A 26,597-nucleotide genomic window follows, 5' to 3' on the forward strand; every position below is an offset into this window, starting at 1 on the left:
TATATTTAAAACAGGCTTACATAGAAGAACAGGCCTCTTTCACTGTCCTGCACTTAGCGGTCTGTAGACTAGACATGACAACTAGCCCATAAACAAACTTAATATAAATTATTGTAAATAATTCATTCACAAAATTTACCATATCCATTGCATGAATTTAATCACATTTGTCATCATAATTTTTACTCAAATACAAATATCTAATGCCTTATGGGGGTCCCGGATCCCCCAGCGCCCCCTTCAATTCGAGCACTGGATCCAAGTAAAGTTAGGTGTCTACACTTTCGCTGACAGATTTCTTTATAAATCATGAAGTAAACAGTGTGCAGTATAATGTGCTGTCCACATCCTCAAAACAGATGGTGCACACTGCTGCTGACAGGATACTGAGGATGCTCTGTGCTGATATGCTGCTTTGAGGAGTTAAAAGATACGGGGGTGTAAGTTGATGAGCAATCGCTGAAATCCATAATAGCACCAGGCAATTTACAGATGCTCTATGAAAGACAGCTGATCCCATGTCTCTCTGGTGTGGATTCAAAATGGTCTAATATGGATTCATATATTCCCATATGGATTCATGTAATTTTATGCAGCTGTTAATTATTCATTGTATAAACTATAAGCTATTTAAAAAACCTTTAGGTATGATTTGCAGAGACAGCCCTCTTTAAGCAACCTGAAGTTTTTCTGGGGCATCAGGGTGAAAGCAGAGTTGTTTTCAGTTTGATGAATTGGTTCTACTAAATAAAATAAAAGACAGGATGATGGAGTAAGAATATTAAGTTGAGGAGTGAGGAATTGTATCGGAAATGAGATGATTCAGATAGTATCTTGTTTCATCCATATGGGGATTAACTTTTCGCAGAAAGAATAAACATGTAAGAATTTATATGTACAAAACAGTAAAGACATATATTATAAAATATACAGCTGCCGAAAAAAAAAATATTATTATTGTTCAAATTAATGTTTAAAGAAAAAGAAAAAGAAATAAACAAATTGTTCCAATCTGTGAACTACTAACAATATTTCTCCCAAATTTCAAATAAAAATATTGTTTCTATTTGCAGAGAAGGAAAACATAGAAAATATTTTTTCAGACCTCAAATTTTGCAAGTTAGTTCATATTCTATATTTTTATGTGATTTTTTTCACAGTTTTCATGTGTCTTGTCATCCTTTTTTAGTCTTTCACATTGCGGTTGGATGACTTCGTCAGTCCTGTGGTTTGATTTTGTTGAAATTCAACAGACACTGGACTGAAATAACCACAATCCATCTAGAAATGCTGACTAAATAGTCAGCTAATATAATATTTCCACAGCTGTATACTTGTATATATTTATATATATTTATTTATTGAATCATACATACGTTAAGTCAAACACTGTACTGTGCAGTCATATTGTGCTCTTTTATGAAGATTTAAGTGTTGCCTTAAAGGGATAGTTCACAAATAAAAAGTCTGTAATCATTTATTCTCCCACAACGCCTGGGAGTGCAACGCCTGTATATGAGTCTTTTTCTGTGGAATGCGAAATAAATGAAAGTTGATGGTGTGTAGTGCTGTTTGGTGACCAACATGCTTCAAAATATCTTCTTTAGTGTCGTACAGAAGAAAGAATCGCACACATGGAATGATATGAGGGTGAGTAAATGATTACAGAATTTAAATTTTTGGGAGAATTATGACTTTAAATATAAAACAACACAAATCATTCATGCGTAAGTGTTCATCAGATATAATTATTTCATTTTTTCTCTTCCATGCTTTCATAAGACCAAGTGTGTGTGGAAACATTATGAATAGTCAAGTGTTGATACAAAGTTGGCCTAATTAACTCCGTGGAGATTTAAAATAGGGTGTAGTCTCCGTCACAATGAGGCTTCTAATTTCAGCCTAGCCGCTGGAGGGTTTCTGGTGTCTAATAGGAGCGTTCCTAAACATTTTTCACTCTGCTCCAGTTTCTAGGCATCACTTTACTTTGAGCAGCCTCCAAAACTCGGCTGGAGATGGATCAAGTCGGTGAAAGTTAAACGGGCCAGGATGTGCCAGCTGACACCCAATTCATCACTGGGAATCATCTTGTATCCTGCGCTATAATCCCATCTGCCTCCTCTCCTCTAAACTGGATATACACTAGTAGAACAATGACACTCAGGTAACTTTATGGCTCCTTGGGACAACCTTGAGTGAAAAGTGATTTTGACTTTCACTTTAGGGCGGTTACAACTCAACTGTCTACTCTTCATTGTTGTGTTATCCTTGTTTTCATCTTGTACTCTTTCACTGTGTTTCAAAGCTGTGTCTCAGTGTAAATCTGCTTATTTAAAGCTCTTCCCTTGGGAAAATAGGGCATGTGGAATTTTCATTTGTTCCGAGTCCGTGGTGAAATATTGTTTTTCTTCTGTAGCTAGCTTCTCAGGAGAGTCAAGGACGCGATCCAAGGTTGCATTCAGATACTTTCTTTCTCACACTTATCTACTTGCTTCATTATCTAGGATGTATGCACATTCAAGATTGCAAATACAAGATGTGTAGTTATTGGTTTCCACCACGGAGTATCCAATAAAAGTGTGCACAAGCGATGGAGTTAGTTAGCTTGAAGGTAAATTCATGAAAGAGACATGTGATTGACTTAGAATTGTGTGTATGCGAGAGCCACAAGCCGTGACAGACATGCTGATTATAAAGAGGTGCATTCTCAAGAGATGGAGCAGACTGTGCACATCATACCATCATTTTTCTGCTCTGAGCCCTTCAATTCTTGGCCACCATTGAGTACCAAGTTGCTTTATATATTTCTTTGTTTTGTTGAAGACAAAAGAAGATAGTTAGAAGAATGTTAACGTTAAATAACATAATGAAACACAATAAAAACATGATAATATTATAAAAAACTTGATTTTGAACTGCTTAGTTACAAGCATTCGTCCAAATATCATTCTCTGTTTTCATCAGAGCAAAGAAATTTACTACAACTAGAGGGTGAGTAAGTGATGACAGAATTTCCATTTTAAGTTTTAAATGTATACTATTAACACTTAATTGATAACCATGGTTTATAAGACCATGGTTATTGTAAATACCAGTATATTGTGACACCCCTAACATGTATATAAAGAGTTTGGTACCCAAATGAGATGACTCCCGTGTTTTTTTAATTTTTCAAAATCAAGTATTTTTATAGTATTATCATGTTTTTATTGTGTTTCATTGTGTTATTTAACGTTTTTTTTATAATTATGGCTTAAATCAAAACAAACCAATTTGATATTTATTGGAATGCACAGTAAAAAAAACAGAGTCATCTCATTTTGGAACCAAACTCTTCATATACATACTGCAGTGGTGCATGGAAAGGTAAAGCACTCACGGTTTAAAGGCTTCTACTTATCCAGCAGAGGGGGTGCTTCTGTTGTGAGAGCGTAGTATAGCAGCAAATCCATGACCATTTTGGGTGGTTTTGAGTCATCCACAGTCAGTAAAGGCTCTTGTTATAGCCACTTGTGTGTCTGAATGAGCATGACCCAGTTAATGGTTGGGATACAGGGACTGTAATGAGCAGACGGGGAAGGTTAAATTTGACACAGCTGATCCAGACAGTCTGTGAGGGTGCTAATGTGACTACACTAGATGACTCACAGAGAAAGAGAAACACTGGAAAGAACAGAAGCCGGTCAAATTCAAGAGAAAAAACATTGTTTGAGAAGTGCCATTTAAAAGGATATTTCACGCCAAAATAAAAAATCTCTAATTATGGACTCACATGACCAAAAAGACTTATTAAAGGATTGCTTTTTACATAAGAAAATAGTATTTAAGGATTTGCTAATCTCCATTTTTACATCAGCCTGAAGAAATAGTGCACCCAAAAATAAAACCCCAGTCATTATTTACTGAAATCTGTATAAATAAAGTTTGATGAACACAGAGAAAGATATTTGGAAGAATGTTTATAACCACGTCATGGCCATCATTGACTACAACAGTAGGAACAGTTGCTTTATAACTTTCTTTGTCTGTTCAAAAGTATATTTTGAACAATGTTTGAAAGTGGAACTTTTGACTACCATTGTCATTTTTCCTACTATGGTATTCAACGATGGGAAAGAACTGTTTGGTTACTGACATTCTTCCAAATATCTGTCTCTTTGTTCATCAGAACAAAGAAATTTCTATAGATGTGGAACAACTCAAGGATGAGTAAATCATGACAGAATTTTCATTTTTGGGTGAACTGTGCCTTTACTGTAAAACATATTGCTTTCATAATATTGTTAATCTTATATATTTCTGAAAAAACTCACATGAAAGCAACACCAGTGATTTAAAATGGAATTGCAAGAGACTCATTTATAAGAGGGAAGCACATTTTTAAAATGATTTGTTGGTTCAGAGGGGCTCCGTATTGTGACTGACATTGTGTTTGTGTTTGCCCTATCTCACAGTGACAGCAATAAACAAAAGAAACGTAGAGACCCCTTGCTGGCTCTGTTTTTCTCTCCTCCTTTTTCCACACAAACCTTCACATCCTGGCTTTCTACTTTTGGATTAGGAGATAAACACTGGGAAAAGATCCACTTTGAACAGCAAATGCAATCGGGTTTATGACTGCGTGTGTGTCTGGTCCTGAATACAAATCAAGTGTCATGGATATAATGCATTTGCATGCAAAACCTCTTTATGTGTACAGGTGGAATCATCTTGATTTAGGATGGGATTTATGAAACTTGTTTAATACACACACGTAATAAATTGTAGTTAAAAAGCCCAGGTTTATATGGGATTATGCAATCACTTTTTTCGGGCCCTGGATGGTAGGTTTTCGGATTGGATCATGATTTGACGGAAATAGAGTGAGGTACAGATTAGTTTGACCTCACTTTTCAGTAACACATTATATGTAGGATTGATTTTCAGATCAGGTAGAAGGAGGATAGTGTTAGACCAGACAGCTTTAGATATGTTTTGAATGAAGTTATTAATGTCCATAATATTACTGACCATGCCCATTCATTCAGGTTCTTTTGGTTCCTCTATTGACTCGTTTTTTTGAACACATTGCAAAGCATCTTTTTGCGAAAAACAGCACCACATGAAACATGTTGCCTCAAGAAAAGGGAAATTGCTTTCCCATCAGCCTCTATATATGGATGTTCTCCATTTTACAGCTGCCCGGCATGACTCCACTGAAATGGCTGCTGGTAGGGTTACTGCATTGTATAGAAAAAGGAGAACATATAAACCTTGTGACGTCTGCTTTGGTTGAAAGTTGTTTTATGAAGCTCTGCTGTAACTCCTACTGAGTCAAGCTTCAAGTGTGTTTTATTGTTCTATAAACCTGGTTTGTCAGAACAATCACTGTTCTCAACTCCCACCCACATCTTTAACAATGCTTATGATTTGAAATGGACTGACGTACAGTATGTGCATCATTGAACAAATTTCTTTTGAATAAGTCAGGCAATTACAGCTGCCGAGAAACCACACAACAATCGCACTGTTAGATTCTTAGAAACCGACACCATTCTCAGTAAAAGACAAATTGAATCTGGATGTGATATTTTAAATGTCATGTTGTGGTTTTAAACTACTTTTTAATAATAATCGCTGAAACTTCCTCGTTTAAATTACCTACTTTATTTCCTTGTTACCTGAAAAGTGCAGGTTTTATTTAATGCATTGACGTTATTTACATTGAAACAAGAAGTTAGGGCAGAGCATATATAGAGCTACTCCTCCACCTTTTAAACCAATAGAGGATAGTTTATCTCACACCCTGGGATTTCATGAGAAGCTGAAGTGCAGAATGATGTCATAACAATCATTGATCCGTATTGGCAGAAGTGAGAGACTGTGAGAAGTGTTAAATGCATATTGCATAGTTGCTTTTATAATAGCAGTGTACTGATATCCAATAACAATATCCCTGAATAGTGAATAGAGCAAACAATAAAGAACATACCGTTTATCAACCATGAAAAACAGATACAAAATTTTATTGTCAATTTTACCGTAAAAATATAAACTCAAACATAAATAAATACAGTACATGTATGTGCTAGATATCTTTAAAGGGATAGTTCACCAAAAAAAAAAAAAAGTTATGTCATCATTTACTCACCATATTATATAGAAGATATTCTGAAGAATGTAACCGAACAATGGCAGTCCCCATTGACTTGCATTGGTTTTGTGTGAATGAGTGCCGCCGTTGTTCACTTACAAGTTTGTAATGACATGAGGGTCAGTAATTAATGACAGAATTTTTAGGTGAACCATCCCTTTAAGGTTCATACTAAAAGGCCAAAGCTTCACTTTAAGAAGCACACAACATTCTGGGCTTGTACAACTGTAATTCAAACATGTGATCTTAAAGGTCTTACATTGTTAAATTCTCCTAATAATGACTACAAGAACTGTCAGGATTGGTTGATAAGAAGACCGATTGTACCTTGAGTCACTTTATTAAGGGCAGTTTAATAGAGGACAACCAATTCATACTATTTATATAATGCTGTTTTAGCTATAAGGCGTAGCCTCGCCCAGCAATTCAAACAGCCTCGATCTTGTCATGTGGATTTCAGAGTCCGTGTCAATGTCCAAGCCACATTGACTGTCACTTTAAAGCACCCCCAAGGATGTCCTGAGTGCCTGTAAAAAATTGCATCCGTCAGTGTTGCACTCAGGCAATTGCAAATCCGTAAAATGGTTTGACAGCAAGGACATGGATGCCGGTTGTTGTAATAAAACACATTGATTGAATCTGTAGAAACGATACAAAAATGTGCAAAATATTTTAAGGTCTTGCGGAGGATAGGAGAGATTCGGTTTGCCACGCTCGCTGTGTTCTGCTAAGGTCATGTGGGCTGGGCTGGTATGACCCAGATTTGAAGACAGCTGTTTCTGTACTCTGGACACACCCCAGAGAGAGCAGAAGAGAAGAGCTACTAGAAATGAAAAAGATACAAACCGATCAGCCTTGTTGGCCAGAAATAGCTTGTTTCACAACTCACGATCCATTAATCCAGTTTTATCATTTCTACTCTCAACACAGCTGGGTATTTTGTTTTAGAGCAGGGGTGCTGGTGCAGTTGATTTGGTCTGAGCCTAGAAGCTCATAAGGCAACGTGAGTAATGAAGTTTTCCACCCATGAGGTATGAGTAACAATTTAGGGCCATCACATTCTGCGAGCAATAACACTGCATGTAGCATTCGGAGATAGCAAGGGTGGCATCAAGTTGCTTTTTAAAATGTGTTTGACAGTCAGTCCCTGCAGACGCGTGAAATGCAATTAGATAATACATGGCGTGTGTTTTGAAGTACACAATGGCGAGTGATGTGGTTTGCGTTTGCAGCACACCCCGTGCGGAGAAAATGAGAGGTGTTGCTGTATAGCTTCTTGAAAGTAATCATGGGTAATGCGACCTAAGAGTCTTCCACATCAAAATGCCATTATTCTAAAAACCACCTTAAAGTGTTGTTAGCAACATGAACACGTTTCTGCGAATTAGCTCGACGGTGTCAGCTGGGTATATAGATCATCGACAATGACAGGTCTTTCAAACATTTGTCTCTCTCTCTCTTGTAATAGTTGCTTTTGTGCCAAAGCGGCATAGCTTCCTTCTCATCTGCACGCACTTGTCGGCTTTGCGGAGTGATAGGAACAGATGTATCTGAAGAATTTTGAAAAGGACGAGTGTAACTGTAAGGTATTGTTTGGCATGATAAGTCTCGGCTCAAGGGGTGAGCTGTGGTTTTCATGCCCAGAAATCGCATGCATGTTGCGGTTGATAGAGGCTGACACACCCGCGCTCCGGAGAGGCATCAGATTAACCGACTACGCAAACCGCACGCTCGGGTAGATGAAATAGTGTGTGGGTGCATTCAGAGCGAGATGGTGCATATTACCCCGAGTTTGTTTGGTTTTCTTCTCATGCTGTGCTATTTTTGCACAATAGAGAGAGAACTACGAAGCCACGTTCTTAGGTTTTGGGTTTAATGTACATAGAACTATGCAAACGTTTTTATGGTGATGCTTTTTGTGCTGCAGTTGTGAATAAATTACCATCTGTTGCAGTTCATTTAAAGCATTTTTGCTCTTTGAATTAAGTCATCATCCTCCTTCTGTCAAGCTTATGCATTCACTTGATAATTTTGAAAATCATGCTGGTTTAGAGAAATTTTGACATCCATCATCCGGGTCATACCTACCAAGAGATCAATAATGCAAAATGACACTTTTTATATTCGGGCTCAAAACGAAAGCCTTCCATTTTCCGTGTGATTTATTTCTGTGCCAGAAGCTGTCACCTTCTATCACCACAGCTTTTATCACTAAATAAAAAGCTGGGCTATAAATCGCGAGTGTCGCAGGTCATCGCATCACAATGTAGCCGCGCTCACGCTCTGCCATAGCAATCCTCTTCTTCATCTGACCAATTTATTCAAAGCATCAGTTCTTTATTTAACACAGGAGGGGTCGCGTGACCTTCCGAGGTAGGAGCGTCGGGGTTAATGGCAAACAGCTGAAAGGCATCACAATTTATTTCCCAGAATTCAAAGCGTTACACTTACCATCTAGCTTTGAGTCACCGATGTACACATGACGTGAGACAAGAGGAATATCATAGTGGCTTATAATCAATATTGTGTTTTGGTATTTTATGTCCTAGTTTTAAGTTTTGAAGCACTTCTCTTTAAACCAACACTCATTATGTGGCACAGCCTTTAGATTGCTAAATGGATAACATGAAAATTGCCATTTATAATTGGGCCTGATGTTTACCCTTTTATCACTTTCTTTAATTTAGATTCATTTTGGATTCACTAAAATGATTAATTATTCCAAAGCATTTAAACCATCGCTATTTTCAATTAGACTGTATGACTAGGTTATTATAAAGCATTATTTCTGACACTTAACTGACTTCTGCTGTAATAATATTTGACTGTAGTGTAGATTATAATTCCGATGAGGTTCAGCACAATCACCTAGAAGTTGAAGCAAAAAGCAAATACATCAGAAAAAATGATTTCTATTGTACTTGATTGATGACATGAATCAAAATGAAAGCAAATTAGCAAGAGTGATGGAGTCTAATAACAAAGCAGAAAATGACTGTCATTTGTCGCACTTCTATGAATCAATAAGCACACAATGGATTCTGAAAATGCCATAGGAGGGTTTTGTTCCGCGGCTTGTTTGTCACGGCTCATGCAAATGAAAGCCCCCCAGCCCCCACACTTGACTGGTGATGACTACTGATGAACATTTTCATTACATCACATGCTCTTTTTAAGGGCCTCTGTGCCTTCACTGCAGTCCTCTTTACAGTCCTCTTTGCTCATGTTTTTCCCAGTACAGTCACAAGTCCTGAAATGTTTGGTTTGGGAAGCTAGTAATGATTATTATGCCAGATGTTTACCAAACAGACAATGACATCTGAGTATACAATATGTTGTTTTATGTTAAAGCAGTTTGATATCCAAATGTACCCAGATCAGAATGTGCAAAGTTTTGGTTATTATTATAAACAGAAAATATGTGTAATACATTTGCCAAAAAACTAAATGTCTCATGGCGGTCACATGATTATCCTCACTACAGTTTATTTTCAAATATTTGACATCCAAGTGGTGACTTCATTTGGGTTAAAAAGGGGAGTACAAGTTAATAATCTCATTTCAGTTTTTTTATTTTACACAGCGTGCTGCCACAATTTATCAAGTTTCACCATGTTACATTGATTTGCAACAAGAAAAATTAACAAAAAATATTTCGCACATCTTGGCATATTTGATTCCATATATTCTTTAATTGGTACATGCACACACTCCCGCACAAACACACACACTCACCAATAATAAACAAAAATTCAACATGTTTTGTCCCAAATTGCTACAGTGTTGTTAAAACTGCAATCATTGGCCATTTGTTGATAAACATTCTTACGTCTTGTGCTCTATTTTGTACTATATATGTGGACAGTGCCATGTAACTCATATTCTAAACCAAAACAACAAAGCAGCCGTTAGTTGGTAAACCGTGTGGGTGGTTACATTTCCCCGAAAATTCTCCTATTTTCTCAGAATGTGTCTACTTCATGTTTTGTTTTCACCTTCTGTGTCTTTAAAACAGAGACGGCGTTGTGCTATTTAAAGACAATGGAAGCAACAAACTGCAAGTGCACTTCTATTTTGTGTACTTTTCATTATATTCTCTTTGTGCCCAGCAGCTGTCTGAAAGTAATAAGATCGGCCCACACTTTCTGTCGTTTACACAGATAAACAAAATCATTTTCCCATATCACAGAAACATGCTGTCCAGACCTTCAAAGACCCATTACCATTTCAACATGAAAGAGATTGAAATCAGAACCACTGAGAAAAGATGCGGCGATTATATTGTATAGCCCACATCAGTAATCTTATAATCACCCATAGCTTGTTTTACACATAAAGAAATAACTTTTGAATTTCTTTCAATGATATCATTCTTCTCTCTAAAGTATTGAAGAGTGTGAAACACATTTGATATTAAGCTTTAATTTCCTCTGTGTAGTCATCAGATCAGAATGTTGTTGGCACATAATGAAACCAAAGCTATCATAAACAACATCATTACAGCAACATTTAATCTGAGCATTTCTGCCCGAACCCACTTGAGAAAAAAAAAACAATCGTGATACGTGATACTTTTATGATCCAGAGCTTAAATCAAAGCATGTTTTGCTTTCCAAGGTACTTGCTCGGGATGCTCAGTGATATATTGTGAATAATAAGTAGTCACAGCCTCTTGAAACAGTGGGTGGTGTGAATATTGTGGCCAGACCACTGTGTCGCAAGAAGGGCTTTATTTCCCCCATGATGAAAACGGGGCGGAGGATAAGGCTACTTCACACCCCCCGGCGTGTCAACGTGTGAGACTATATATGTGTGTGTGTGTGCGAACTTGAGCCAAAGCTCAAGGGGAGAAGATGGACTTAAATTCTGCTCTGGCAACAAAATTCTATTCAGACTGACACATGAGGACCAGAATTTGGCAGAAAAAGAGAGAGAGAAGGTCACGGGAGGTCAGCCGTGCAGGATTATTGGGGAATAGATGGTATCACTGTATGTGTGGAGCTGTGGCGTTTTAATGACAGAAAAGTCTGCTGCATTGGCCTTTTAAAAGTCTACATTTCGACTACTGAGGTTGTAGTCACAACCAGCACAACCAGCAGGGTTTGTGATGAACCCAGAGCTACCACAAAGCCAGAGTTAATTAAAAATGTCAAATGCTCCCCCACCCGCATTGAATGCCCCGTGATTTGAACTGCGTTTAATTTTTCATTGAAATAAGTTTAATTTCCTGAAAGCTCTATCCCCTTTGAGTGTGATAGAAGCTTTGTGTTAAGTCCCTGATTGGATTTCACTAGAAATGTTTCAGCCGCAACTACATTCTTATTCACAGTGTTCCTTTGGAGAGATTTAAGTTTTACAAACGGATTGATTTTAGTCCTTGTATAAAAAACTGTAAACTAAGACATGAAGAAAAACTGCAAAATTCCAAGTGAGTTATTTATATTTTTTATAGACAGCATTGAAATTGTTTGTGCACTCTTCATATACCAAATAAATCCCTTTTGTTTTCTGGATTATCATATTTCCGTCACGTTCTACATTTTCTCTCACATTATACAAAAAGAATACTGTTCATGACGTCTCTAAGAAAAGAATATCACATCTCACAGTGAGACTTGATATGTAGCGCTTTTGTGTGTATTTAGGGCTACAATGAGCAGTCTAGTCTGACGGCCGCTCTCTTGTCACTCACAGACAAACTCTGCACAGGGGAGGGAGACACCAAACAAAAGCCAAACAAACTCATAAATAAAAGAGCCATGAATATATGTAACCGTGTAAAGTGGGCTGGGACACGTTGGCCGGAATGTGAATATCCTGCGGTACGTTTGATTAAACGCCCGTGGCAGGCAGAGTATGATGAATGGTGCCCGGAGAGAATTGAAATCTGTCATAAGAGCGGGGCCACCACACTGAGATTAAGCCCCAGAAGGGCTCGTCAACCCGGGAAGGTCCCTGAGCTCGGTGGCAGGTTGTCTCACTCGCCTGTCAAATGCGAGTTGTCAGTGCCTATAAAATGGAAGGCACAAAGATAGATTCCCTTCGGATTTCTATCCAAGAATCCTTCGGAAATGTAAGTCTGTAAAGTCAATAAATTTGGTTTTCGACTATTGTTATTTCACTTAAGTGCTGGAGATAAAAGGTGGACGGTATTCAAAAGACAAGGTGATTTGTTTCGCTCCTGTTTCAGAGATCTCCATAATGGTGATTTACCATTAGATGCGCTGAAGTATTTTTCCAGTGAACACAGTTGTGCCTTTATAAATTCCAGATAAGGCAGTAAAGTAGATTACATCTGCCCCAGGGGACCAATGTATAGCGTTTGTGTGACTGAAATAGCAGCTATAGAAAACCACTGGAATCTCAAAGGGATAATTTTACCTATGCATGGAAATTGATGAAAATGAAGTGTATTTTCAGTTTTTGATGGGGTTTGCTCTGCAGATATAAATCATAAAACACAAAGTAGCACAATGGCATTCTCTCTGCTCCGCAAATCTCATTTACACATTTATTAATTTGCCTTTTTTTCCCTCAAACCAACAAAAGATAAAGCATTTAAAATGTTCCTTGAATGATAATAGAATAATAGAATACAATTGTTGGCAATGCTAAACAAAGTTAAATGGGGCAAAGAAGATATCTACTTAATTCACCAGTCAAGAATTTTGTTCTGTGTATAGAGAGCATTTATATCACACACACAGAGACAGACAGAGAGAGAGATGAATAAATAATTGGTAAAGATGACATTATTATAACAATAATCACATTAAAAGACTTTATTCACTTTATAACTCTTTACAATTACTATATTGGGAATTTTCCTCTTGTAAATGTTTTGTACTATTTTCAAACATCATGAAGTGTAACATATCAATGCATTCTTGATATTCAGATATTCAGAGTTTCAGACAATACACATTTTCACACAATAAATATGATATTTGGTCATTATAATAAATATACCATAGTCGATGAAATACTTTATTTTATTGCATTCTACATTCAAAGTTATATAAATAATTCAAAGTAATCCCTGCTTTTACATGTTAAGTAAATTGTAAAGGTTAGCCCAATATCAGATTGTGTTTATGAGCAACACTGGGATTATTCTGCCCTTGACTGTATGTTTTATCTGTTGATAAACAATTATCTTTATTGCTTATGGAGGGGAAAAGATACACTCGTGGCCAACATCCAAAGCGCTAAGCTTTTCTGTCCATGTGCAAAATTAGTAACGTGAGCATACTAGGCAGATGCAGATGCAGGTGCTCTGCTTTGTATCCTATTTCTTCATCACACTTTCATGAGACAAGGTCGCCCCATTACTGAAACGGGGGGGTTTCACTGCAGCATTCTATTAAAATTATAGGGTGATCATCTTGGAAAAAAAAGAGCTTAGCTAGCTGTTCAAATATCAAGGTTAATATAAGTATGTTGATTTGCGTGGGCTGCCAAGTCAGTTGCCTCCTTTTTCTGAGACCTTGAAAAATGAGGTCCACACACATAACAGCATGTTATGGACTTCAACATTTAGAGGGCGCTGTTTCTCACGATATGATTTGTCTATGTTTATACTCTTTCTCGTAATTAAGGTAGATATGTATTTTAACCACATCCATTATTAACGATTAAGTAACATAATAGTGGTTCAGTAATTTAACCTGAATTTAGATTATTTTATGTGTAGTATTGCTGAAAATAAAAAATACTATCACAATGCCAGACAGGTCGAGAAATCATAGCCTATTAGATATCATAATTCCAGAGTTGAGCCTGCGACTGCCAAAATTTAATAGGAGCTACACTCCTATTTCCATTCCTTTCTATGCTGTACATTTGTATCATTTCACCTCTCTCTCTCTCACACACACACATACGCATTTATACAAATGCAATTATTGTGAAATATATTGTAAAACACCAAAGCAACAATGTGCAAATTTGTGTCAATAGTGATTAAATTCTTTAAGAATTCAATGGGTTTACCCTATCAACACTTTTCTGCATTCGCATTATTATTGCAATGGGCTATATTCTACATTTCACTAGAACAAAGGAAGCACTTGCCGATATGACTTGCAAATGACTGTAGGCCATTAGATTGCTTATACTGTATTTGCACATTTCAGGGAAAGGGCCTATTACACACACCATGCAAAATCTGGTTCCTATGGACTCACGGGAGAACTTTGCTTATTAAAATATTCAGTGGCCCTTTTGACTGTATAAACTTAATATGTTAAAGCACAGGATACATATCACTGGTTGGAGTTGTCAAGATAAATGATAACAAAACACAGAAATCTTACATAATGTTGACTTTATTTTCACATTTACCTTGAGTCACTTTCATTTGTTTTTATTCTAGAGGTCTGAAGCGTTCAGAAGATCTTGATCCTTTATTTCAAACAGTGCATAAAGAAAAATAATTTGCGTTTAATATACTGGTATTTTGTATTTGTAACATTTTCCTTTCTATAAATGTATTGATTTATCTTTACCATTTATCTTTGATGTAAGTTAACGTTCATTCTCTGATTAAACAATATTTTACAATTCTATTTATTTTTTAAATCATACAGATATACACAACTATCATCATATCCGCACGAATATGAGTACAATCTGTTCTCAATGTTGATAAATAGGTTATGTGCCAAAATGTATTTTAAGTGGCAATTTCTTAATTAAACTAATAGACAAGATTTTTCTCTATAAAGAACAGGCTAACTGTGAATGGATGGTCTGTGAAATGAAGAACAGCGCATTACATTTGATATCACAATAAAATAAATAGTAAACATGTGCACGGGTATATGTAATATGTTGTTTGTTTCCACAATAAGCATTCACCCACCTTAACAATAGAGATGATGGGTCACAGAAACGACATTTCCAGTGCTAAATCAAAAATCCATGTTGGTTTTAGGCAAGGGAAACATGCAGGTCGGCCGTATGTTAACCAAAATCCAACAGGAAATTTTATCAGAATAAATTGGATTTGAAATTACAAACACGACCAAAACCAAATGTGTCTGCTGCGGTTTATTGCCGCTCCGTCGGTCATTAATAACACAAGCACTCAGACAACCGTGAACCTTTAGGGCTCCGCTGATGATGGCCATGCATCGTCTCGACGAACCGTTTCCACAGCAAATCAGCGCTATTGTTCCCGTGCGTCCTTGGAGAAAATGGGCAGTCCCGAAGCTCAATGCTTCTCGAAAGTGTTGTCATTTTAGTGAGAGTCGCAATTTACGTACGTTCTTTTAAACCTACGAATTCACTGTGTCTCTCCCTCTTGTCTGACCCGTTCCACTGTCTTCACGCGGATGCCTTGAAACCGCCTCACTGAGGAGGCGCGCGACAGGGGTAGTTAGAAACCGTACCATATTTTGTAATCATCTTTTTCTCCCAATGAAGGAAGGTCTCGTGAACTGATCGATCGATCGAGTTGAGTTTGTAGTTCAAGTTCAAATTGTGAACTTTTATTATGTGATTTTTATGCTAATTGCGGAATTTCGTTGCGAAATAAAGCTTGAGCAAAACGTTCATTTTCACTGTTTTAAAGTTAATTAAAAAAGTTAAGGTGGCGATTTTGTTTGTTTTAACTCCTGTAATCTAGTGTCTAATTTTCTTTAAGATATTATACAAATATTAGAAAACAGCTTGCAGAACCTAATTGGGAGTGTATTTCTTTTGTCAAATAAACACATTGCAATACTTAACACGGGGGGTAAATGATTACAGATGTTAGGAAACAAGTTGGATAAAGAATTACACTTGGTAATCATTATATGCAAATAATGTGAGATCTCACATTATTTAATGTAATCTCATTCACTGTATTTTAAGATACTAAGATTTATACTCGATGCTATTGACTACGGCATCGCATAACAAAATATGAGTTCACTCATTTATCCTCCTGTATTCATTTAACTATAAACCTATAAGTCCACATCGATCTTTTTTAATGAGTCGAGTTCGAGCGGCCTTGAAACTGCCCTCCAAAATTCTTCGCTTGTTTTGATCATTGAAGTCTTGAAGGAAGGGGGGCTTGAAACCGTTCAACCTCCTTGTTCCATAATTGGTTTTATAGAGCTGGCGAGGAGCCAAAGTGTTTACATGGAGTTGATCGACGCTTCAGAAGACCAATCAGACGCTCCGCTGTAGAACGTGTAGCGTTAGCTTCGCGGGGGCGGAGCTTGTTAAACAATGCTTGTTTCATTGCAGAAGAGTTTACCGAGGTCTACGGTGGTTTGAACGAAGGGCCTTCCCCCGTATGTGCTTTCGCTCTGTGTAACTACGGATGGTTTGTAAATGGAGCCTGAGAAATTTTCCACCACACACCTCACGGATTTTGCGAAGAAACTGGATTTTATAAACTGAGTCGCCATTTCAAGTAAGACACCGATAGCCATCACTCCGCACATGATCCGCTGCACAGTAACGTGATGTTTATGAAGAAAAAGCCGAAGACACTTTTGAAGAACGTACTTCTTTCGTTTCGTTATGGAAACGCGGGGAATGCGTTAGTTTGGTAAACAAGGTTAGATTTAGTAGCGCTTTCTCCGTAGCTCACCATACGCGGGCTGCCATTGAATGTTCAACGCGAGGCGGAAAACTTTTCGTTTTGTTGGAAATGGAAACGGCGAAGTTTGAAACGTGTCTGTCGATCGATCGGGTCCGTGTTGCCATCATGAAGCATGGCTGATAACAACCAGGCATCTAAACTTTATTTCGGCATTGTTTTCCTTCTCGTTTTGATGCTAATCGCCTATATCTTGACTTGATTTCCACGACAATATTCAAAATAACGGGCGTTTCTAGGGGGAACGATCGCCCTGCAGTTGAAAACACTTAAACTTATTTAAATATCTTTAACATTGACTGTAAACGCAAGCTCGATTAATAAATACACAAACCTTGTGTAAAAGTAAGGGGTACCGCCCCTATTTCATGAGCAAATTACAGTTCAGTGGCACTAACCAGTCATATGAAGTAAAAAATGATCGTTATAACGATGGTACGGTACTGCATAGGCTCCTGTGACACACCGTCTAGTTGGATATTGCACGGATCAAACTGCTCGTATGGCCGTGTTAAACCATAGTTCAACTAAAAAGACGAGGTAATTATTTTGCCGGGAAACTGTCATGATGAGCAGATTTATGTGGAGTTATTTGTAGCTCGTATGGATTAAATGATGTATAAACCATGTTTGCATACAGACAAACGTTTTAGCAGAGGTCAAACACGCTCTCTATTAAAAAAAACAAAAGAAGAATATTTTTTTTCTATTTAAAGCATGTTTAGATCGCCCATTAGTAGAGGTTGGGTCGTATAATGTCAGTTTTAGCAACAAAATAGATTTTGGTGTGACGATTTAATGCATAGCTAATGTTTAAAAACGCATAAAAGCGTTAAAAGCCTTTCATGTATAATGCAATATTATTCATTTTAGATCTGTAATGCATTCGCACGAACCTATGGGTTACTTATTGCGCGAATGTTCGGTCAAACCTCTTCCCAAACGATTGCTTTTCTCCCAGTATGCTGCCTCCAAACACATTAGGAGAGAGGCATATACACGTCTGTTAGACTTTCAGACTTTCATTTTAATGTTTTAATGACTGTTTGCCTACCACTCGCACTTATTTCTCTTTTTCTTGTAATGTAGTTAGGATTAAAACTGCGTCATTACAAAACACCAGTGATTGTGTTTATCTCCGAAATGATTTTGGATTCCGTTTAGTAATCGTCCGCATCTATCCAAGACAATTTTCTGTTTCTGTGTTGTTTTTATAGGTCGGCAGAATGCCGGATAAGGACACTGATTTGCCTAGGAATCTAGGGACATTATAGCCAATGAAATTGGCTTATTCGGAATTACATGATCGGACTGTTTTCTTGATCAAATTGGGTCTTTGTGGATGATGGATGGCCGTGACTTCGGACCCCACAGATCTGTGCACGTACCGCCGCCTCTGCTCTCGGGCTTGGCCATGGAGTCGCACCGACTCGGCGCTGCCGCTGCGGCGGGTAGAATACCACCGTCTCCCGGTCATCTGGGCGCGGGGCACCCGGCGGCTCTACACACTGGAAAATTTTTATCCTCGGCCATGAATCTACATTCTCACCACAGTAAGTGCCGTTTAATTTCGCTTTGCTTATTTTGTTTAAAAAAACTGTTTTATTTATGATAAAACGCAAGGCGCGTTCGAACTTCCATGTCTTTTGCAGCATTGTTTACATTTGTTAACATCTTCCTATTTTGTGAAATTTGCAAAGACTTTAGAGAAATAATGTTTAATGTGCAGCGTGTTTTGTTAATGGAGATTTATACATAATTTAAATAATGTATAAATAATGCACAATATTCGCAAAGCATGGCTTGTATACACTTTAAGCGAACGCTTGTTTTGAATACAGCAGAGTTTATCAAGCAGTGCCGAGTGATCGCGCAAAAATCACCCGTACAATGTTGTGCACTGATCGCTCGCATCGAGCGTGAAAGAAAATGCTAAATTCGTGCAAAGTAATGCGTGTTGCCACCTTATTTCCTTAATTTGTGTTGAAAACAATATGTGTAGTAGAACAAACTCTCCCAAATTTAATCCAGCATCCATTTTAGAGTAGAATTATGACTGAAATTGCACCAAAAATTTTCCATCACTTGGGCAAACCGTGAAATTACTGCCCTTCCATAGTGAACTACTTACTGCCTTCCATGTCATTCAGTAAAGGCGTATGGTCTGATTATTGGTGCTCACGAAGTCCACACTGCACAGGGAAAAACTATAAGCAATAAAAATCCATTCTGTAAATGCTGCATGTTATGCAGATCCATAGCCAAATTTCTTTGCAGTATAGTGCTGTGTAGTACTTTCTAGTCTCAATAAATAAATATCCTTTTATACGTAAATAGAACATTATAGACCTGTTTCTCAGTTAAGATGATTAATGTTCCAACTGTACTACATATGGCAAGTGGGCCATCATTTTATGTGCCTTATGCCTTTAAAGAGTGTGTAAATTTTAGGGTGGAAATAGTTTGCTGATATGTTTATCTTGATATGTTTGTTCTTGGAAGCATTCAATAAATTTGAGATTATTACTGTTCCTTATTGTGCACCTGATGTCTTTGTCAAGTGCACAGTAATTTAGATGAATGTTTTGTAATTTGTCTTTATATACATACAAAATAATTGGCAGTAGTTATTATTGCTAAAAATTCTGAAAAGGTGTTGGCCTTACTTTATACAATGTATGTATTCTATCCTGAGTCTGGACTTGCAAATAGCAAATAATTTGTAGCAAATCTATGCTACCAACATTATTTTTTATCATTATTTTATCAATTATCCTTGTTAACGCTGTCCCATTTTAAGAATTTAGGAAAGATTTTATAGAAAAAATAATATGGTGAACTTGATATTTGGGTTAGTTTTGACCCTGAACTATTCTGAAATTACTACTGTCATTGATATTGTTAATATTTTTCTTTGCCTTAACTCCCCCATAACTTGAGGATGTAATGCTTTGCAGATGTCAGAGAACATATAGACCTATAGAGAAGCGTTTCCCTTCATATTTCAAGTTTGTGTATGCAGTTTACCATGCATATTTGGTGCATATAATAGTTTTAATATTAACATGAGCGTTTTACATTATTGTGCATTGTTTAGTGATTAAATTTGGTAACATAATAAATTGTCATCTCATTCTGACTGCACCTTATCATTGTTGTATGATTAACTGAGAGGAGATGATGGCTTTATTAATACTGCCCCGAGCGTTGACTTTGAGTCATCTACACCTCAAAGGAATTTTCAAAAGTTGTGTTTTAGTATGCAATATCCTTATTTTGCTTTCTATTGATTTCTTTGGTAAGAATAAAGCGAAAAAATATCTCTTAGCTTGTGAGTCTAAATCGTGATGTAATAAAATAAAAAAATCTTGTTCTGCACCTATACCCAACCCACCACAAATTTATGATTAATTCTAAGAACATTGTATTGAATTATTTAAAAGCACTCTTACTGAATTTATGTTAAATGATTGGTTTATAAATTGAGTTATTTTTCATAAATGTTCTTCAGTGGTAATGAACATTGAATACGTCATTTCATGTGTTTATGAAATTACTCCGTTTCCTGGGAACTGCCTGGAAATTCCATTCCTGCGAATAGAAACTTGAAAGTATAAACAGATTTATGTGCTGCTGTTAATCTTTCTAAATGACAAGAATCTGTTTAAAGTGTTATTTATTGTTTGTGAATGGATGTATAAGGGACCAACCTGGATCGAGATTGACAGCAACCTATAAGAATTCTGTTATTATTATGAAATGGTTCATGTGGTGCAGGTTTTTACAATACAGTTTTAAATAATTCATGCACAAATATGTTGAAGTTGTAGGGAAGGCACTTTTGGGATCTGAATCTCAGAGCGGGTGGCTTGGTTAAAGACTTGATGGGTGCGGGAGCAGAACTTCATGGCTGAAATTTTTATGCCGAGTAACAAGGCAAATGTGTAACTTGAGTCTTGAATATACATGTCCGCTGCTAAATTTGTGCTAGAAAGGCATAAAAAGCTGATGTGTGCCTTTCAGCAGATTGGCAAAGGTTGACTTTCACCCAGCTGTTTGTAATACTCGATTTCTTTCAATTGTTTCCTTTTGTACTGTAATACTTTGTGGTGTATTGACCAGAAGAAAAAGTAAAGCAGTAATTCAGCACAGGATAAAGCCTTACAAATTCATAATTTAGTTTGTAATATTGTTTGTCTCTTATAGTCTACTAAAGCTGTTGGAGAAACCTAAATTAAGTGCAAGTACCGCTTTGTTTTTGGAAAAGGCTGTACTTTTTTGGAGTTTTTGCACCAGCTTGTGAAGCAAACATGTACAACACTGAGCATTCGTTCCAAAAATTTCACGCATGAATCCAACTCACCAGATGGCTGTTATTCTTGGATTTCAGAGTGACGACGTTCTGTCCCTTAACTTGAATGCTTTACATTGCTGTTATAAAAGCCTTTTTAGTGATTTGTGGTTACAGCATGTTTCTTTATGATGCTAGTACATCTTTGAGCGTGATTTTCTCGTCTTAGTCACTTACAAGGACTCATTGTGTATGCAAAATATGTTGTCGTGTTAAAACACAAACATAAAGTTCTGCATAGATTTGTTTAACCTTTATTGAACAGTTGACAGTTTAGTCTACATGTAGTGCTTTTAGAGAGAAATGACAAGAGTTGCATGAATCGGGAGGATTTTATTGTAATACTGCCGGCCCATCTGCTGGTCTTCGGATTTAACTTTCTGAAAGAAACATTTGATCTGAAATGGAGTAGAAGTGCCAGCTGTTTATGTACTGTGGCAATATACATAACGGTAGACCTCGAAGACGTTACATCACTTGTTGTTGTTGTTTATTAGTAGAACACATGACGGTTCTCTATACAACTGAAAGTTATTGCAGAGGTACCATGAATGTTACTGAATGGACCCGCTGTGTGATGCTATAGTTTAGGCACTGGCATTTGGTGGTTCTCTTGCTTGTAAAGCTAATTAAGAAGAGTAAACACAATTTCTGGGTAATAGCTTACATGTTTAGAGTCAAAGTATATTAATCTACCTTGAGATTGTATGTCTTTATGAAGTTCTCCGAATGAATCACTTTATTCGTGTCTGAAGTTTTTTTTTATAATTTCCAGCAGTTAGGACTGAATAAGTTTTGAACAAGAATCTATTATTTTAACTTCCTTGTGTTTAGTAATGGCAGCCGTAGTAGTGGTGGTAATAGTCTGGCTAATGGCTGAACGTTAACGTTTGCTGAGTGCATTTTAACATGCAGTGCATGAAACGTTTTTTTCTGCTTCAAAGCGCACTTGTTTTACAGGATTTCTGTGGAACTTTGAATTACTGACGCAACATGGAGAAAATGCAAATGTTTGCTTGATGTGCCTTTGAAGCTCAGTGTCTTTTGGAATGTACGATTGATCGATTTTCATATGCCGCATCAGAGAATCCTGGGGTTGCAGGCCTGCTGGTAGTTTATGGGCTGTTTTTAATAGAGGGCCCTGGAGTTTGGCCTTAAGATGGAAATGACTACCTCCACATGCTCTGTAGATTTTAAGGTTCTATTGATTCCATTTGAGTACGTCCTGTTCGCAAACCCCTAATTCCCAAATCAAGTCTTTTGAATTTTTTAATATTCGATTGAAAGATTGCTATTTTTTTACGTATTTCTCTATTTTCAATTATAATGAGTGTTGTGAAGGCTGTAATGTTCTTGTCCGGAGGTTTCTTCTGCAGAGGCTGATACAGATCAAGCATCATTTATATATCGCTGCTGATTTCACTCTGCAGCGTTTTACTGTTGTTACAGTATCTGGAAAGCAAGTGCTTGTGGTTACGCTTTGTTATTTCAGCCTTTTCCCTTTAATAAGCTATATATTATTCCATCTTTTGATGTTTTCTCCAGAAATGACTGTGCTGCCTAATCCGGGTTTAACCTATCAGGAAGGGAACAAACCCTCATTTATACCCAGAAGTGTGTTTCGGGTGAAAACCCTTGTAAAAACTGCCTATGACATCCAGGTGTTACCCCTCCCTCCCACACCTTCCTCGGTCTATATGCTTAGGTTTCAAGGTTACAGGAACATTCCTATAAAGCACAGATGAGGGAGGGCACTAAACCAATCATTTGTTGCAGTTTATTAAACACTGACATTATATGATTTCTTGAATGTATTCTACGCTGTCCATTTCCATCATGTGACTGAAACTTTCTGTTGTATGTAGTATGAGACCTTTCCTTCATTGTGATGTACTGTGACATATGCAGAACAGGACTCTGAAGGGTGAGTGGTAAAATGCAGTTCCTAACCTGCTTTTGTCCTGAGTGGTGTGCCAGGAGTGAACCACTGATGGAAATTGAGTGTAGGGGGAGGATGTTTAAACGTCCTGCAGCCTTGACTTCCCTCTGAATTATACATAAAGTGTTTAGTGTCCTGATGCGTACACCCCCGTTTGCTCATCCTGCACAGGTTACGCACTCTGCACATTTGAAATAAAATGCCCCGGCTGTTAGACATGCTCGTGTGAATGTGTTTTATGAGGAGCGCTGGGGTCTCACTGGAGGGCATTTTCTGCTTTCGTGTTCTGTTTTTAGTGTACACATGATTCAGAGTTGTTCTTGTTAAAGGGAGAACAAGTAAACACGTATTCTTCTCTTTATTTGAAGCTGTTTAGCTCTGTTTTCTCCTGAGTGTTTGATCTTTACTCTTCCTTCATGACGTTGCCCAGAGAAATCCTGAAAGTGCCGGGAACTAATGCAGAGTTCCCTTTAGAGCTTTGCTGTTGTGCAGGAAGAGTTAGAAATGGAACATCCTAGATTTAACATCTGCAGAAGTGGCAGTGGAAAAAACGTTATTAAAATGTAATTTGGAGGTAAGTGATTGGAAGGCTGATTAGATCAGGTTTCTGTGTAGCTAAGCCCCATAGCCTGGAAAAAACTACAGCATGTCTGGTCTGTTTCATCTGGGTCTTAAAGGGGTAGTTCACCCAAAAATGTTCCAAACATGTTTACATTTCTTTGCTATGTAAAACACAAAAGGAGATATTTTAAAGAATGTGGGAAAGTAAGCAGTTCTGAGTCACCATTTACTACCACAGTAGATGTTTTCCATCTTAAAGTAATCGATAGTGTCCCAAAAACTGTTTGGTTACAAACATTCTTCCAATTATTTATTTTTGTGTTCCGCAGAACAACACAAATTATTCAGGCTAGCACCAACGTGAAGGTGAGTGAATAATGACAGAATTTTCATTTTTTGCTGAACTATGAGGGTAGCTTTCATGTAGCTCAGTGGTAAGAGCATTGTGTAACAACGCAAGGTTGTGGGTTCGATCCCAGGTGATTGCAAATACCTATGTAAAATGTATAGGATAAAGCAATACAAGTCGCTTTGGATAAAAGCGTCTGCTAAATGTAATGTAAATGTATCAAGATATTTTGAACAAAATTGAATATGAATTTACAAAACATATACCATTTTACATAACATGGTAAAGAACTGACAACATTCAATGCATATTTGAAACTTCTGTATGTAAATTGATAAATTGTATAAGACGGTCATCTGAAATATCGAATCAGTTAGAACATAAGTACAAAATCAGAAAGGAATTAAAGAAGAGAAACTGTTCGAGAAAAGTAAAAAAGACAAAAAAAGTTATGCATTGAAATTTTAGACATGTTGATGCAGTTCACATGTTGGCAGTTAAACTAACAGGACACTATAAAAATGATCATTAGCAAATTGCTGATGCTGTACTTTTCTGATATAAATTTTAATTGTACTTTGATATCATAAGTTGTTTATAATATACGATGACACTCCCATTTGGAATTGTTTTTAAACTTAATCACTGGAGTAAATGGTTTTTCCATAGATAATTCTATTATTTATTAAGCAACAAAAAATGAATATGTATATATGTTTAAATATATATATATTAGATGCATGTACTCCATGTATGTTACTTTTTGTGCAAGACTAATGTCGAAACCTTTGGCCCAGTGAGTTAATCGCTGTAAGTTTAATATCAAACAATGTTTTACTGGTGTAGGCTGATAATGGCGTTTTATGGTACATTGAATCACTAGCGGTAATAATTTGCGCTCTCATCTGTAGTTGCTGAGACTGCATGTGCAAGCTTACACCAGTGGTCTGAAGGTTAGGCCAAAGGGCACTGAAGGAGGTGTTTGGTCTGACGAAATTGAGGATGGGGTAGTTCGTGTTGTGAAGGGGCCACACATGGGAGCGCTGACTTGACCTGGGACTAGGCCATGCCTCTGAAAGCCTAACAAAGGATGTGAAATGAAAGCCAGCACTCTGGCCCTGTTCTCATATCGCTGACTCCTATTACAGTGTCTGGAACTGTGCTGAAGACGGCTGTGCTGTTTTTAGCCTGTTCAGCTATGGCAAACACCATATACATGCTGTTATATCAGTGGAATTTTCTTTCATTTATTTTTAAATGTTTTGTTTAGAGCCATTTAGCTTAAGCGACTGCTAATGAAAAGTAATCTTGGGTAATCAGTCTATTTATTAGAATACACAGACGTAGTGGGTTTCTTAAAGCCTGGCAGGCATTTCCATTTTCTTTATATAGACCTTGAAAGACATAGTTAACACATTTTCACATTTCCCTTATTTTTATTGTATACTCCCCATCATGTCATTCCAAACCTTTATGACTTCTGCAAAAAATGATATTTTGAAGAACATTGGAAACCTGGCCTTCATTGACTTCCTTTGGATGGACGCAAAACCACAGAGACCTTTTTCAAAATCTTATTTAGTGTTCCACAGAAGAAGGAGTCATATACAGGGTGAATAGATTAAAAGGGCGAATAACTGTATTTTCATCGTCTTAAATAAATAGAGCTATATTCCTTGTTTTGTTTGTACCCAGTTCATATAAGCTGCATTGTTCAATATTTTCCCCCTCGAGACGTTTGTCATCATGAGCAAATTTGTTTGAGGAAAGATGAAAGGGTCAGGTGAAATCACAGCTCCCTGTGTAATAAATTAAATGTTGGGATCTTAAGTTTGGACATAAAGCCTTTATTTCCATCTCACTGGTGTACAATGTTGCTATTGTGAAATGAAAAGGTGATGAGCAGCGTTTCGTCGGTACACATATTAATGTTGGTTGGTAGTGCACCGCATCCCACAGCTGTTTTGAGTAGATATTAGGTGAAAGCTGCAGTATAAGATCTGTGTGTTTTACACTGATTTCTTTGTGGGGGAGCAATTGCAGAAAAAGTTGACATAGGCAGCAGCTCCGCTCGCTAGCAAGACCCTAAAAAGATACTTTTAACAAACGCTACTTTTGTGAAATCAACAGCGTTCTGTCTTGGAAGAACAACTTGAATACCAATGACCACAAATGGGCTTGACCTTTCTAGTGCAAGCTCATGTTTCTTCTGGTAACCAATAAGACGTTGGGTGGAGCTCAAAGGACTCTTCTAACAGCATTTGAGCACACTTTTATAAATATACATTTACTTAAAGGACCCTTTGTGATTGTCATTAAAATTGGTTTTAAGGAATAGAGTACAGTTTGTTCTTGTAAATCATATTTACTTTACATGTGCAAGTTTTAAATGGCTCATGCTGAAGGACAAGCTTCTTGTAAAGCTAAACATTCACTATTGTATTCGACAAAGGGCCACATATAATCCTTGCCATTTACTAGGACGAATCCCTGCCCAGACACATTGTTCTACACAGTTGTATTCTCAGCACTCGAATATGCAGCGACGCCTAAACTCGAGGCTCAGAAGCTTGTTTATTAGACCAAGATTACCTCACTACATGCATTTGCCACTATATACAGCAATTATTTTGTCACTTTCCTCCTGTCAAAACATCGGAACAAAAG

At 37.2% G+C, this 26,597-nt stretch overlaps 1 protein-coding gene across 4 annotated transcripts in view; it reads left to right on the forward strand.

Annotated features, from left to right (window-relative positions):
* Positions 1-16,184: 16,184 nt before the first annotated feature.
* tnrc18 (trinucleotide repeat containing 18) overlaps positions 16,185-26,597 on the forward strand; it is a 53,876-nt gene continuing 43,463 nt past the window's right edge. Inside the window, exons 1-2 of one of the 4 annotated variants that reach the window (XM_056753903.1) lie at positions 16,185-16,541; positions 17,948-18,283. In XM_056753903.1, the coding sequence (XP_056609881.1) occupies positions 18,073-18,283 (211 nt within the window). In that variant the 5' untranslated portion in view covers positions 16,185-16,541; positions 17,948-18,072. Of the gene's footprint in view, positions 16,542-16,570; positions 17,271-17,947; positions 18,284-26,597 lie in introns of those variants that run through there. The other 3 variants (XM_056753901.1, XM_056753904.1, XM_056753902.1) reach the window with 3 other exon arrangements.

The sequence above is a fragment of the Triplophysa dalaica genome, chromosome 7 (genome assembly GCF_015846415.1).
Source record: "Triplophysa dalaica isolate WHDGS20190420 chromosome 7, ASM1584641v1, whole genome shotgun sequence".
NCBI classification, from domain to species: domain Eukaryota; kingdom Metazoa; phylum Chordata; class Actinopteri; order Cypriniformes; family Nemacheilidae; genus Triplophysa; species Triplophysa dalaica.